The sequence below is a fragment of the Leucoraja erinacea genome, chromosome 28, assembly GCF_028641065.1.
Source record: "Leucoraja erinacea ecotype New England chromosome 28, Leri_hhj_1, whole genome shotgun sequence".
Lineage (NCBI taxonomy): Eukaryota > Metazoa > Chordata > Chondrichthyes > Rajiformes > Rajidae > Leucoraja > Leucoraja erinaceus.
This window is the reverse complement of record NC_073404.1, coordinates 32,141,575-32,157,611: the sequence shown is the minus strand read 5'-3', so window position 1 is coordinate 32,157,611 and position 16,037 is coordinate 32,141,575. Positions and strand designations below refer to the sequence as shown.

At 42.7% G+C, this 16,037-nt stretch overlaps 1 protein-coding gene across 1 annotated transcript in view; it reads right to left on the bottom strand.

Annotated features, from left to right (window-relative positions):
- Positions 1-16,037, bottom strand: part of LOC129710483 (nuclear pore membrane glycoprotein 210-like) — a 113,304-nt gene that overhangs the window by 14,784 nt on the left and 82,483 nt on the right. Inside the window, exons 23-31 of the mRNA XM_055657437.1 lie at positions 14,232-14,364; positions 12,015-12,077; positions 10,551-10,730; positions 9,621-9,701; positions 7,785-7,916; positions 4,905-5,063; positions 3,499-3,590; positions 2,567-2,741; positions 1,362-1,537 (exon numbers count right to left, since the gene is read on the bottom strand). Coding sequence (XP_055513412.1) covers positions 1,362-1,537; positions 2,567-2,741; positions 3,499-3,590; positions 4,905-5,063; positions 7,785-7,916; positions 9,621-9,701; positions 10,551-10,730; positions 12,015-12,077; positions 14,232-14,364 — 1,191 coding nt within the window. The remainder of the gene's footprint in view (positions 1-1,361; positions 1,538-2,566; positions 2,742-3,498; positions 3,591-4,904; positions 5,064-7,784; positions 7,917-9,620; positions 9,702-10,550; positions 10,731-12,014; positions 12,078-14,231; positions 14,365-16,037) is intronic.

The following is a 16,037-nucleotide window of genomic DNA, read 5'->3' as shown; positions in this document are numbered from 1 at the left end:
ATGGAGAGAAGACAGGTACAGGATACTGAGTTAGATGATCAGCCATGGTCATATTGAATGGCGGTGCAGGCTCGAAGGGCCGAATGGCCTACTCCTGCACCTGTTTTCTATGTTTCTATGTTGAGACCCTTCTGTCCAAAGAAGGGTCTCGACCCGAAATGTCACCCATTCCTTCTCTCCAGAGATGCTACCTCACCCGCTGAGTTACTCCAGCTATAGATTGTACCTAGATAAGGAGAAACTAATCATATACAGAAAAAGTAAACCAAAAAGGTAAACCAAAGAAAAATATTAATCACGCACTCTTAAAATGCTTTATATTATTACTGGCGAAATGTGGGAAAAGACATGTCTTTTGGGTTATAAGTTAACAAACAGCCCCGCCTGGAGTGAGTTTGAATGGAAAACTAGAATGAGAGTATTTAAGACTCCTCTTATGTTAGCAAGATACAGCAACACCTCAGATTTATGCTGGAGAAAATGCGGGAAGATTGGCGATCATACTCATATTTTTGGGGATTGTCCCAAATTGTATCAATATTGGAGAGACATTCAGGCGGAGATCAAGCTAATCTTGGGGTGGATCTACCTCTGGAGCCGGCATGTTTCATACTAGGAGAGACTCCAGAAAATATAGATATCAAAAATCAGACATACTTGCTTGGGGTGTTGCTGTTGATTGCAAAGATGATGATTAGTGTCATGGAGAAATGTAAAGCCACCAAATGTTCAACAGTGGAGGGAAAGACTGAAAAGTGTATATTTGATGGAAAGTGTAACAGCTAAACTCCAGTTAAGGACGGATGCTTTCAACATTATTACTACAACTGCCAACAGTATTACTTAAACTGCCAAGACTGATTAAGGACACGAATTCTCCATAGCCGCAGTGGAGGGGAGGAGTTCGACTGGTAATGTATACGTGTATTTGGAACCATATGTACAGTCATGATTGTGACTGTGTATAAGTACGCACAATGACAAAATAAGTTCTTCAAGTGGCATACAAGTGTCTGGTTTAACATAACGGGTGATTATATATTAAGTAGGATTAAATATGATGAGCTTGCGTGGGTGCCTGTGAATGTGATGCTTCTGTGACAGAACTCTAGGATGATCTGATGTGATGCTGACAGCTGCTGTGTGATTTGTATATCTTGCTTGTACGTGTACTTTGTCTTGTTAATAAATGTTGAGTGCAAAAAAAACCCCCAAAAAATGCTTTCTACTTAGCTCTAATCAAATGAAGTTAATCAGATTTTTTAAAAACATAAAAGCATTATATTTAGATAGATTTTATAAAATAACTGGTTCCTTTAATCTTTCATTTAAGATAACAATATCAGTCATTTCTTGCTCACCTGTTAAGAGCTAAATATAATTCTGTATTGTGTGCATGAAACTGGTCTCCACTGAGATCATAAAAGTTGACTGTGAAAGTCAATGTCATTCCAAGAGGAAGGGCAGTCAGTTCTTCATTCTTGGTTATGTACAACATTGGACTGGTCACAATACTGAGGTATGCCACTGGAGCCACCTAATATTACAATGGTAATTAATATCAATAACTGCATGTGAAAAAGTATTTAAAATTACCGTAAATCTTGATTAATATCTGTTAAATACATCAACTTTTCACAACCTTTTTGGTAGGTACTCCGACTCCGATGAGAATGTATTTATTCATTATCTATTTATATTACTAAAACTCTGTTCTTGACCGGTTTTGGCTTTCTGTGCTGCGGTTTCCGAGAGAACGCCGCCACCCAAGGCCGTCATTTTTGGCCACCTCGCTCCGAGCCCCCCTCCGCCGTATGTGTGCCGAGGATTTTTCCCGTCGATGAAAATTGACAGAGATATTAATGTTTTTACAACATTCCCCATTCTCTCTGCTGCCCCTGCTAGAGGGAGGGGGAAGGACTATAAAACCAGGAAGTGGTGTGCCTCAATCAGTCTCTGCAAGTGGTGTGCCTCAATCAGAGCTTTGAATGACACTGACAAATGTCTACAGCACTGTGAGTACCCTTAATTTGGTTTGAAAATGAAAATATGGTTAGAGGTAAAAAAGCACTGCCTGCAAATGGTTGTTTGGGTTTGGGTTGAAGTAAAAAGGCACTCTCTCTCCCCTCCCCCCTATCCCTAATCAGCCTTAGGCTATCCAACTGCATATATATCTTATCCCTCAGAATCCTCTACAGTAACACAGATGTTAGACTCACTGGTCTATATTTCACAGGCTTTCCTTGCATTCCTTTGTCGAGGCACAATATTAACCACCCTCCAGTCACCTGGCACCTCACTCATGTCTAACGATGACTCATATCTCCATCAAGACTCCTGTAATTTATTTTACTCATCTGTGTTATTAAAAACTCCATCTCCATTTTGTCTATTGATATTACTTACTGTTGTGATCAGGACTTTGCTGTACACATTATCAAACTTCATTTTTGGATGCCATCAAAGAGTTTCACTGAATAAATCCATTTTTAATTTCACGTCAGAAACTAAGGATCATTTTACTCGGGTTATAATTAATTGCATAATGAAATAGTAAAAAGCTTACCCTCACTCCAGTTACAATGGTTTGGTTCAATCCAAAGTATTCGCGCGATGTTACTGTCAGGGCAGAAGAACCAGTTCTGTGTCCGGACATCAAAAGTCCATGCCCATCCTCCATAATCACAGACTTATTATTTGGACATTTGCGTACTTCATAGCTCACAAGAGCTTTCCCATCCCTGTTCATTTCAGACAGAGAGCTTTAGAAGTACCTGACTCTGTGATATACTTTAAACCTTATCCATTAAAAGAAACGGTTTCAAGAAAGCAAGAAACAGCAATTTTCATAATTTCACACATTTAAATATTATTTCCTGAGGAGCAGGTCGGTGCAACACATTATATGTCAGCCTTCAACTCTTAAAACTCGGCTCCATCAGCCTAGTTTATTCTGATGAAAACTTTCCATATTTGCTGTCCGCATGGCCGGATTGTGATATCAGGTAGTTACGGAAGATAGACACAAAATGCATGACTAACTCAGCATCATTTGGTGTGAGCAAGTTCATGCAAAATTACCACAACTTCAGAATTAAATTGGCCGAACTAAAGGGAAAATGATGAAAGTGAATATTATGTTTGTCATAAATGCATCACCGGATCACCGGATAACACCTTCCATTTATATACTGGGTACTTGTTTGACATTCAATTTAGAATGTTGGCATTGGTGTTTGAAATGGATGTTTTATTTTCTATGATGAAAGCAAAGGTTTAAAAAGAAGCAACTTGGATTTTACACTTTGTTTCCATTGCCAAGTTAATGAGTAAACAGCAATCTGTCACTGACACACTGACACACTGAGTGGAAGCTGAGGAGGGTTTGAGCAGCATTGTTATGGGCACAATTACTGCCCCGGGTGAGAAGTTGGTGCTGCTCACCTTCCTACACTTGTACTCCTTGGGCAATGTGAGTCCAAGAAAGAAGAGACTCACCGAGACGTTTGTAACTTCAATTGGGAATTTGGTGACATGAGGACTTCCTCTGCTGGCAGAGAGAGAGGTAAGAGTTGTAGTATTCCAAACACCTGCATCAAGGAGAATATGTTGTCATTAATCTAGGTGCTGGTATTATTATGTCACAAACTTGAAAAAAGCAAATATAAAACTCCTATTATTTTTCAGTTTTTGGAAAGATGCTTTCCAGCTGTATTTTTCAGGAGTAACTACCTGGATTCAATCAGATCAAAATGATAGGAATTATATTTCATAATAACTAATTTACCATGATTACACTTCCTGTTGTAGAAAGTACACAGATTTTATTCAATTATTATTCTCATAATATTATAATTCTACGAATAATTTAGATATACAGGGACTGGATTCTCAATTGTGCATATTGTACGTCAGAAATGAACAATTTTATCATATAATATTTAAAAACTGTTGGAAAATGAACTGAATTCAGAGACAAATGGCATGGCCCTTCAGCCCAGCTTGCCCACACCAACCAAGATACCCCATCTATTCTAGTCCCACCTGCCCACTTAGGGGCCATATTCCTCTAAACCTTTCTTATCCATGCACCCAGTTCATCAGTCATAAGAGCAGAATCAGGCCATTCGATCCACTGAGTCTACTCCGCCATTCAATCATGGCTGATCTATCTTTCCCTCTCAACCCCATTCTCCTGCCTTCTCCCTGTAACCTTTGACACCCTAACTACTCAAGAATCTGTCAATCTCCATTTTAAAAATACCAATGATGACGTCTGTGGCAATTAATTCCACAGATTCATCACCCTCTGACCAAAGACATTACTCTTCTTCTCCTTTAGTAAAGGCACATTATTTTATTCTAAGGCTGTGCCCTCTGGTCCTAGACTCTCCCACCAGTGGAAACAGTCTCTCCACATCCACTCTATCCAGGCCTTTCACTATTCAGTTTCAATGAGGTCCCTCCTCAACCTTCTAAACTCCAGCGAGTACAGGCCCAGTGCCATCAAACGCTCATCATATGTTAACCCAATCATCCCTTGGATCATTCTCATAAACCTCCTCTGGACCCTCACCAAAGCCAGCACATCCCTCCTCAGATATGGGGCCCAAAACTGCTTGAATTCACAAAGTGCTGTTTACCAATGCCTCATAGCCTTAGCATTACCCTGCGTTTGTATTCTGGTCCTCTCAAAATAAATGCTAACATTGCATTTTCCACTTTTACTACCGATTCAACTTGCAATTTAATCCGTTGGAAGAAACTGCAGATGCTGGTTTAAACCAAAGATAAACACATGAAGCTGGAGTAACTCAGCGGGTCAACTGATCTAACACATTTCAGAGTTCATTCTAAACTGGCTCCAATTATTATTAAATTACACCCAAAAACATTTGACGTACCATAATCTGAATCTCATCAGAAAACATGTCAACGTATTTTTCAAACTGTCCTGCAGATGGATCCTTTGCGTTTACCATGACCTTCAAACCCGTTTTCCCTTGTGCTCGGCAGTGCAGCAACATGGCAAAATTATACTCTGCGGAGAGCTCCAAGGAAATCTATAAATGAAGCATAAAACATACAGAAGTATTATTCACATGCAGCTAGTGTTTTAAAATCTATTCACTATTATTAAAGTTAGCCCATAAGCCTGCTTGTAGCTCAAAGGGATGGTTGGGTTTTCCCTGGTCTCAGTAGAATTGGTCAGTCTAAACATGCCAAGTGGGAGGAGGCATTTTATAATTAAAAATAAAATCTTCAATTCTAGCCTTGCATATCCTCCAAAACCTCAATTAATTGTATGATGTTCTAATGCAGAAGAGCAGGAATTTCAGCACAATGACAAGAAAGTCAAGAGTAGAAACAGAGAACTGCAGATGCTGGTCAATACACAAAGTGCACACAAAGTATGCACAGATCAGAGTGCTGGAGTAACTTAGCAGGTCAGGCAGCATCTGTGGAGAACATGGATAGGTGGCGTTTCACAGAGTGCTGGAGTAACTTAGCAGGTCAGGCAGCATCTGTGGAGAACATGGATAGGTGACATTTCTGGTTGAGACCCTTCTTCAGACTATGGGATGGGGGGCAGAAGAAAGCTGGAAAACAGGAGAGGCAGAACAAAGCTAGTCAGGTGGACACAGGCGAGGGGATCTTTGATAGGCAGATGGTTGGAACAAAGGCCAGAGATAAGAGCAGAAAATATGAGCAGGTTTGAAGAGTTGTGGATGTGAAGTCAGACGGACGAGAGTAGGGGGATGGGGAGGAGAAATAGGTGAGAGTTCAGGTGGGGTATAGGGGAGGCGGTGTGGGGGATGTGGGTCAAGAGTGTTTAATTTTCATATGTACTGACAACAAAACAACTAAATTCTCACCTGCAATTGCTTAATGGGCTCATAAATACAATACACACAAATAAGATAATTTTAATAATTAATAACCATATTTGTGGTGCAAAAACCAAAGTCCGTAGTGCAACGAGAGACACTGTCCGTAGAAGATCACAGTTGCTGATACTTGCTGGGAAGAAGCTGTTCTTGAACCTGGAGATCACAGTTTTCAGGCTCCTGTACCTTCTTCCTGATGTCAGCAGCAAGATGAGAGCATGGCCAGGGTGGTGTGGGTCTTTGATGATATTGACTGCCTTTTTGAGGCAGTACCTCCCATTGATCTTGTAGATGGTGGGGAGATCAGTATCTGTAATACTCTGGGCTGAAGCAGTACCTCCCATAGATCTCGTTGATGGTGGAGTGGTCAGTATCTGTAATACACTGGGCAATTATACACCGCTCCCTGTAATCTCCTTTGTTCCTGGGCATTCAAGTTGCCGGAAGACATGGAGTCTGCAATAGTCATGACTACAACTTGTTGGTATTCATTGATGTTACACAATGAATATGCCACAACCTTTGGGAATTCAAAGCATAGATACTTTAATATGAAAATACTGAAGTTGCTGTTAGTGATTCAGAATTTCAATGCAAAACAGGCTTTTTGTAGTCTTCCCCAACATGCGAAGGAAATCAACGAAGGGATGAAAATGTCACGTTTGTACAAACAAGTTTTGCTGCATTGCATAAAGTCCAAGGAACAGTAATTTCCTGGTTTAAATATTACAATGTACATGGAATATAATTGCTTGGATAAATACTTCAAAATATAAAGGTGTATTTTATTTAAATATTGCAATGCAGCCATAATCTGAATGTCAACCTTATCCTGTTTATGGTAAAATATTAATTATTACAAATTTTGCTTTTTTCTTCCTGGTTTGCCATATGTGAAAATTCTTGAACATAATAGACAATAGACAATAGGTGCAGGAGTAGGCCATTCGGCCCTTCGAGCCAACACCGCCATTCACTATGATCATGGCTGATCATCCACAATCAGTACCCCGTTCCTGCCTTCTCGCCATACCCCCTGACTCCGCTATCTTTAAGAACTGTATCCAACTCTCTCTTGAAAGCATCCAAAGAATTGGCCTCCACTGCCTACAGATGCTCAGCAAGCCTATGACATGACTGTTTCTGAATGGCTGGAGTTTCACTGAACAAATACTGTAGTCAGAAAAGAAGTTCAGAGATGATGGGATATTACTGGGCATCAATCTTCATATTAAAAAAAAATCAAAGAAGGTAATATTTCCCAGGTTAGTTATGTCCACCACTAGAGGGCATAGCTATAAGGTGAGAGGGGGAAACGTTTCATGGAGATGTGTGGAAAGCTTTTCATGCTGAGAATAGTGGAACACACTGTCAGATGTGGTGGCAGAGAACGATATGGTAGTGGTGTTTAAGAGGCTTTTAGATAGGCACACAGAAGTATGGTTCATGTACAAGCACAGGAGATCAGTTTAACTTGGCATCATGTTTGGCATGGACATTGTGGACCGTGTACTGTTCTATGTTCTGAAGATTCACCCAGGCTGCTGTTGTATGTGTGGAAGTACTGAGGGAGAAATTAAGTATATTTATAAACGAAGAAAGAAAGATAAGAAAAAAAATCACTTTTCACATAAAATAAAGTAAAAGCTGCAAGATCCCCAGTCTAAAAAGATGACTATTACATTGTTCCCTTACACTGTTTCCAAACTAATGTTTCTCAAATATTTAGTTAGCTTAATCACCAAAAATCATCTATAGAAATGTTAAAAAAGAAATTAGAATTGAAGAAGGTCGCTATTTGAAGTACTTGAACACTGGACGGTAAATTAACACATGTACTTGGCTGAGCATTTAAGCATGGATATCGGCTCTACATGTGAGGAAATAACACCTTACTTCGGAATGTCGGGTGACAATCTCGATAACCTCCCGTTTTGTTGTCGTCCAGTGAAAGGTTAGGCCAGGAACCCCATTACCAAAGGAAAATGGAGTCTGGGAACTGGTGATTCCTGTCACATACACCGGCACCTGAAGAGTTAAAATGTGACAATGTTTACAGCTCGTGTATCACGTCTAACAAATAAATCAGACATTCAACTAGCTACTTATCCCTAATGTTCTGAATACAGAACTTGTTATGCAATAAAAGCTAAAACAAATGTTTAACATTTTAAAAGGCAATTAAAGCTAACAAAATATAATCAAAATGTAATTCAAAAGTCTTATCTATGAAGATTTTATTGATCAAAGCAAAACAGATGGGATTAAATTATTTCCACATTTTGCAGACTACAGGTGCACAACCTTTTATCCGAAAGCCTTGGGACCAGACACTTGTCGGATTTCGGACATTTTTGGATTTCAGAATGGAAGATTTTTAGCGTAGATTAGGTAGGTAGCGCGGGCGGCTTGAAAAGTCTGGAGCAGCTGCCTCCTCCCCGGAGACCGGGAGAATCATTGCATAAATGTTAGTCAGTTAGTTTGGAGGGATTTTATGTGGTGGTGGTGGAGTAGGGGTGAAGGGGGAAACTTTAATTCTTAGTCCCCTACCTGGTCGGTGACTCCCAACCTCGCGGAGCTGGGGGCTCCGTCCGGCCGCGGGCGGCGCCGGTTGTACCTCCGACCCCGGCAACTCTACCCCTGGCTGCGAGGCGCTCCAAATCCAGCGCGGCCCGCGGCCGGACGTCCCAGCTCCGGGAATGTCGGGAGTCGGCGGCGTCGCAGCGCTGGGATACCAGCGGGGAGCGGGCAATGCCTTACCGGGTCGCCGTGCGGCAAGCTCCGGAGCGCTGTGGCCGCCGACTCCCAACATTCGCGGAGCGTCGCTGGATTTGGAGCCGCGGAGCTGGGGGCTCCGTCCGGCCGCGGGCGGCGCCGGTTGGAGCTCCGACCCCGGCAACTCTACCCCTGGCTGCGCGGCTCCAAATCCAGCGACGCTCCGCGATGTTGTGTGTCGGCGGCCACAGCGCTCCGGAGCTTGCCGCACGGCGACCCGGTAAGGCATTGCCCGCTCCCCGCTGGTATCCCAGCGCTGCGACGCCGCCGACTCCCGACATTCGCGGAGCTGGGGCGTCCGGCCGCGGGCCACGCTGGATTTGGAGCGCCTCGCAGCCAGGGGTAGAGTTGCCGGGTCGGAGCTACAACCGGCGCCGCCCGCAGCCCCACCGGCCACAGCGCTGCGGAGCTTACTGCACGGCGACCCGGCAAGGCATTGACCGCTCCCCGCCTCTCCGACCAGGTAGGGGACTAAGAATTAAAGTTTACCCCTTCACATAAAAGCCCTCCAAACTAACTGACTAACATTTAAGCAATGATTTACAGATGTTTAAGCGTCTCCCGGTCTCCAGGGAGGAGGCAGCCGCTACAGTAGTACAGACCTGGGTTGACCGTGGGTCGTTTTGGGTCAAGTTTGGCGCCAAACGCGATCTTTGGTGCGCAGACGACATCTGGAAAAAATGGCCGGTTTTCGGAGCTTTTCGGTTTCTGGAACTCCGGATAAAAGGTTGTGCACCTGTATAAAGATTCTACAATTCATTCCATCAGGACACATTGTGTCTTTCGTTGGTTTAAACCAATCTGCAGTTCCTTCCGACCCACCATGAATCATTTTGATACAAAAAATAAATTTCTCTTTAAAATCTGTCTCTTCATGTTCTTGATACATTTCAACATCCACCATGTCACATTCCATTAGGATCTCATGTATTTCTATAAGATCATAACACACTATACCTGAGTTCCAGTCCTCAGTCTAGTTACTGGAGCATGGATCTTTATCCCTTTTAGCCGAATCACCTCTACGGTCACTTCATCCTTTTTATCAGAAAAGCTTGAGTTATTCTCAAAAGTTAATCTTACATTAGTGCAGCTTGTTGGAATCTGCCGGTTGATCTGAGCATTTGTCCAAACCACCGTAAAATGACATTCTCACCCACTTCAATACAAAATACATTGGCTGAGATTGACAACACCTCCCCATCTCTAACACAGGAGGCTGCCTGCCTGCCATAGTTGAATGTACAAAGTGATAGTTACTGCACGTGCAAGCAGTATGATTTCATCAGTGACGGTGGTGAGGATTTTGGAAAGACCAAGGTAATAATCTGTTAACTCTGTTGTATTTCCAGCAGCTTATTGAACGAGCAGTCTTCAGGTTAAGAGCCTTTGTTATAAAAGTAATGCTGCTCACTGTCTGATATATTGTGCTTATATAATATATGAGAAAGGAATACTGACTGCACGGGGTGGGAGATTGCAACCTTCACGTGGTCCGCCCAGTTTCGACAAATGCAATCCCCGTGCACAATCAAATAAGATCAAATACAACACGTTGTCCTACAACTTTAGGCTGTGCACGCCATACGCAAGAAGAAGAAGACTGCACCATCAGGCCTCCCAGTTGCCACCATAAGTGTTGCATGATAAAAAACAAACGATTTAAAGAAATTTATCTTTCAGGAACTCTCTTGTTTTACTCCAAATGATTTTGTCAAATTAGATGCTGCATTTACTGTGTCAATATACTAATCTGTAGTTAACAAGAATAACCTATTCATCAAACACCCATATAGCACAGAAACAGGCCCATTGGCCCAATTTGAAAGCTGGGTCTCTGGGCAGAAACACGTTTGTAGAGAATTCAAAGGCAAAAAGTAGCATTACCTGAGAGAAAACAACCACTCTTCCTGTGTCATCGTCAACAGCCTGGACAATACCAGTCATTTTTGCTGTTCCAACCACCAAGGCAGTAAGCTGCCCTAATTTATTTACCTTGGCAATAGTGTGATTATTAATAGAGAAATAAATATTGGACTGTGGTTGTGGACCACCTTCAGACATCACCTGCAATTGATTGCAACAAAATTAGTAAATGTGCAATACTGTAAACTGTTGAACTATTTTTAGGAAAACAATTAGAAAAGTATTTTTTCTCCGTTTTCTTCACAAAGCTAGTTTCCTGTCTTTGTGTAAGAAAGAACTGCAGATACTGGTTTAAATCAAAGGTAGACACAATAAGTGGAGATGGGAGGATGTGGCCAGTAGTGGGATCCCATTGGAGGTGGCGAAAATGTTGGAGGATTATATGCATATATCTTCCCATCTCCACCCCTTTCTGCTTTCCAGAGACAGTTCCCTCTGAAACTCCCTGGTCAACTCATCCCCTCCCACCCAAACCACCCCCTCCTCATCTACTGTATCCACTGTTCCAGGTGTCAACTTCTCTACATCGGCGAGACCAAGTACAGGCTCCATTCAGTCCACCTTAACCAACCTGATCTCCCGGTTGCTCAGCACTTCAATTTCCCCTCCCATTCCCAATCTGACCTTTCTGTGCTGAGCCTCCTCCATTGACAGAGTGAGGCCCAGCGCAAATTGGAGGAACAGCACCTCATATTTAGCTTGGGTAGTTTACCCCCCAGTGTTATGAACATTGACTTCTCTAACTTCAGATAGCCCTTCTCTCTCTCCATCCCCTTCCCCTTCCCAGTTCTTCCACTAGTCTTACTGTCTCTGACTACATTCTATCTTTGTCCCGGCCCCTCCCCTGACATCAGTCTGAAGAAGGGTCTCCACCCGAAACATCGTCCATGAGACCCGAGGGGCAACTTCTTCACATAGAGGGTGTGTGTATATGCAACGTGCTGCCAGAGGATGCTTTAGAGAGGGGTAGAATGGTGCCTTTTAAAATACATTTAGACTGGTATATGGGTAGGACAGGTTTAGAGGGGTAGGGGCCTAATGCAGGCAAATGGAACCAGCTCAGTTATGGAAGAGTTGAGATTCCATGCTTCACGACACAATGAGCAGTGAAGTGTCCAGTTTATCAGCTTCATTGATGTCTGCCATAATTGGCATGGACTATGAATGTTTTGGTTTCGCCACCAAGAAGAACCATGACTGGTTTTGATGATAATGACGAGGATATCATGGAGTTAGTTGATCATGAAAGTTCCAAGCACCACTTCTTCATCCATTACGATTCTCAACTGTTCTAAATCTACATTGGCTCTCAATTCTTTGCATGCTACATATTGTGCTCTTGTTTAGAAAGCATTTGTTTCCCTGTCACCACTGGATATGCTTGGAGTTTATATCCATGCAATAAATAAGCTTGATTCTGCCTACCTGTATCATACCACCAATGATCAATGTCACTCTTCGTGGGATTAGTCTGAATGGTGGGAATACCTGGTGCCAAAGAAAAGTGTGGGTTATACATGGGATATATATTACAAAAGCTAATTTTTAATCCATGAAAATATAAAGTATACAATTCATGCAAGTGTACATTCAGCCTTGTCATTGATATGAAAACAACATTGCTTTTTGATATGAAGATCAAAGGGACAATTGTCAAGTAGGTGCCTCAGTCTACCAAATCTACCAAAATTCAACAGCATAACAAAAGCATATCCTCTCTTACCTCAGCAATAGCTACTTTAAAAATCTGACTAGCTTCTCTTTTCCCATGTACTATTTTAATCAACACCGTTACAAATTATAACTGCAATACTTTCATGAAGCATGTTTTTTTTTCAGGCAACCATAGTGTCATCGCTAGGTTTCAATGTATTCTGCATGCATATTAAACAAATAAAAATCTGCAATTAAAACAGAAAACTCTGGAAGTAGTCAAGTCGGGTAGTGACTTGGTTGATGGTTCTACATCTGGACTGAGTGTTCTCACTAAGTACAGCAGTTGGTACAGAGTGCGTTATTTTCCTTTCTGACACCTCCATGCCTTTACACATTTTAAAAATGTGTTACATCTCAGATATTCGCAGGCTATGATGCATGGCCTGCATGTGGTTGGAACCTGACCGGCAAATACCTCCAGCATTCTTTGCTTTTATTTATTGTCGAATGATATTTTGAGCAGGATTCCTCTCCGTGTACTGAAGAGTACTGGGTTGGGAGGTTTATGAGCTGTAAACCCAGTCAACGTTCTCCCTCGGGCTCATTTAATTATACAGGACGGCAACATTACTGCAAGACTGAAGACACTGCTGCAAACAGGGCAACATGCAATGAGCACCACAATCACATTACTCTTGAAATACCAAAGGTATATCTACTCTTAGAAGGGAGCAAGCAACACAACAAAATAATTTCTTAAAAAATAATACGGACAGGATCCATAAGAGAAAAGGCGAGAGAGATAAGTCCAGTATTAAAGTCCCATTCTTCAAACATGCTCCAACAAGCGCAAATTGGAGGAACAGCACCTCATATTTCGCTTGGGTAGCTTACACCGCAGTGGTATGAACATTGACTTCTCTAACTTCAAATAGCCCTTGCTTTCCCTCTCTCCACCCCCTCCCCCTTCCCCCACCAGTCTTACTGTCTCCGACTACATTTTATCTCTGTCCCGCCCACTCCCCTGACATCAGTCTGAAGAAGGGTCTCTACCCGAAACGTCACCCATTCCTTCTCTCCAGAGATGCTGCCTGTCCTGCTGAGTTACTCCAACATATTGTGTCTGCCTTTGATTTAAACCAGCATCTGCAGTTCTTTCCTACACTTAAGGTTAGTCCAGGACCTATCCTAGCATCCTATACTTGAGTAAAAACTGATCATGACTCTTGTATCTTGTATCTTGTATATTGTGTCCCATCATTATCTACAGGACTCAAGACATTGATGGAGCAGCTAGCGGTTTGTAGTTCAGGAGAGAGAAAAAATGTATTCAAGCTTGTATATCCCCAAGTCCTGTTAATAATGCTTTTGTTCCCCCCCACCCCCTAATTTGTGGTGGAAAATGGGGGTAAATCCATGCCTAAATCCATGCTTTGGCTTCAGAAGTAAGTTTGCTCCATTAGCACAAGCGTTAACCTATATAAAGGCTTTGCTACTTTGTTATACAAAGAAAGTGACCAGATTGGGTAGATGCACAGAATCTCTTGCCCAAAGTAGTGGAATCGAGGACCAGAGGACATCGGTTTAAGGTGAAGGGGTAAGGAACTGAGGGGTAACTTTCACACAAAGGGTGGTGGGGATATGGAACAAGCTGCAAGAGGAGGTAGTTGAGGCATGGACTATCCCAACATTTAAGAAACAGTTAGACAGGTACATGGATAGGACAGGTCCAGAGGGATATGGGCCAAACGCAGGCAGGTGGGATGAGTGTAGCTGGGACATGTTGGCCGGTGTGGGCAAGTTAGGCCGAAGGGCCTGTTTCCATGCTATGTCGCTCCAGGTCTCTCTGAGCCTCCTGTTGGAACTCTGCACAACATTCTCAGCAGGAACCATTACTTTCTGTTCAATGGCTAAAGCAGATGCGTGTATGAATGCTAATGCTAGCAAACGTACATGCATAAGAACCTGCCAGACGGACACACTCACCTCTATCTGACGTGGAGAGGAGCTCAGCTTGCGACAATTCTTGTCTTTGACAGTTGCAACTAGCGTTGTTTGGCCCAGGGTCACAGCTCTCATCATGTAACTTGCAGCATGTTTATCCAAGTTAGAAATTGCTCTGAAAAAAAGGTTTTAAAATTATGAAAATAGTCATACTGCACAGAAATAGGCCCTTTGGCCCAACTTGCCCATGCTGACCAAGAAACCCTATCTATATTGGTCCTGCCCGCGTTTGTGCATATCCCTCTAAATCATTCGTATCCAAGTACCTGTCCAAATGTTGCTGTAGTTCCTGCCTCAACTACCTCCTATAGGAGCTCGGTCCATATACTCACCACCCGCTGTGTGGAAAAAGTTGCTTCTCAGGTTCTATTAGATCTTTCCCTGCTCACCTATGTCCTTTGATTCTTGATTGCCCTGCCCTGGGTAAAGGACTGGGTGAAATCACCCGATCTATTCCCCTAATGTTATGTACCTCTATAAGACCATCCCTCAGCCTCCTGCCCTCCAAAGAATGGTTCTAGCTTGCCCAATGCATCACTATAGCTCAGGCCCTCAAATCCTGGGAATCTCCTCTCCTAATCATGTATAGCCTATTGTAATCATGCCATTTTGATGATTGGATAGCATGTAACAACAAGGCTTTTCACTGTGCCTTGGAATGACAATGATAATAATGTTTCTCGGGGTATCTAAATCTAAATTCTATTAGTTATTTAAGTTATGACATTGGATGGAAGCTGCAAACCCAAATCTCGTTGCACTTATGTGGACTGACAATAAAAGATATTATTATTATTATTATAAACTAAACTAAATCTTCACTGCACTCTTTCCTACACCGCTCTGCTACACCTTGCCTTCTTTTTATTAGCTGCTCAATTGGCCAATTTTGCCCATCTAACTAATCCAACTGCCTTTTGAAATCTCCGGTCACCAGCGAAGTTAAGAACATCAGAACGAATATTCCCTCCCATCCGTGACCTAGCTATCTCATTGGTCTGTTCTTCAAAATTAGACGGTTTCCAACCCCTTATGCTACCCTCCCTTGTAAAGCTGGTCTCCTCTATGAACCCTGCTACCTGCCCCCTCGACGTTTTCTCCACTGGCCTTCTGAAGGATGTCATTACAATAGCCAGTCCCAGCATCCTCGCTATCATCAACAGTTGTCTGGCCACTGGCACTGTTCCTACCTGCTTCAAGTACACGGTGGTCCAGCCCCTCCTGAAAAAACCTAACTTAGACCCCACCTTGCCTAGCAACTACAGACCTATTTCCAAACTGCCTTTCCATTCAAAAGTCCTTGAAAAGGTAATTTAAAATCAACTAATGCCTTACCTGTAGATGACATATGCATGTGACCCTTAATATAGTTACCTCATCACTACTAACCACTCCCCATATCACAAGTATAATTACAACCTCCCCACCCACATATCGCCCTCTAGTTTCCGTGACAGACCACGTACAGCCAGTGCTCTCTGTAATGCCACAGTATGAATGTAATAAAGAAGTAAAGTCACAGTGTGTCGATAACACCTCTTTACATTACCTACACCAAAATACCATCCTGGAAATTTTCCAATCAGGTTTCAGGGCCCACCACAGCACAAAGTCTGCCTTGAAGGTACATAACGACCTGCTTCTCACCATTGACTCCGGCGACTGCAATCCTGCTCCTTCTCGACCTCAGCGCAGCATTTGATACAGTGGACCACACCATCCTAATTGACCGTCTCCGATACGGGGTTGGTATTGATGGCACTGCCCTGAGCTGGTTCATCTCCTACC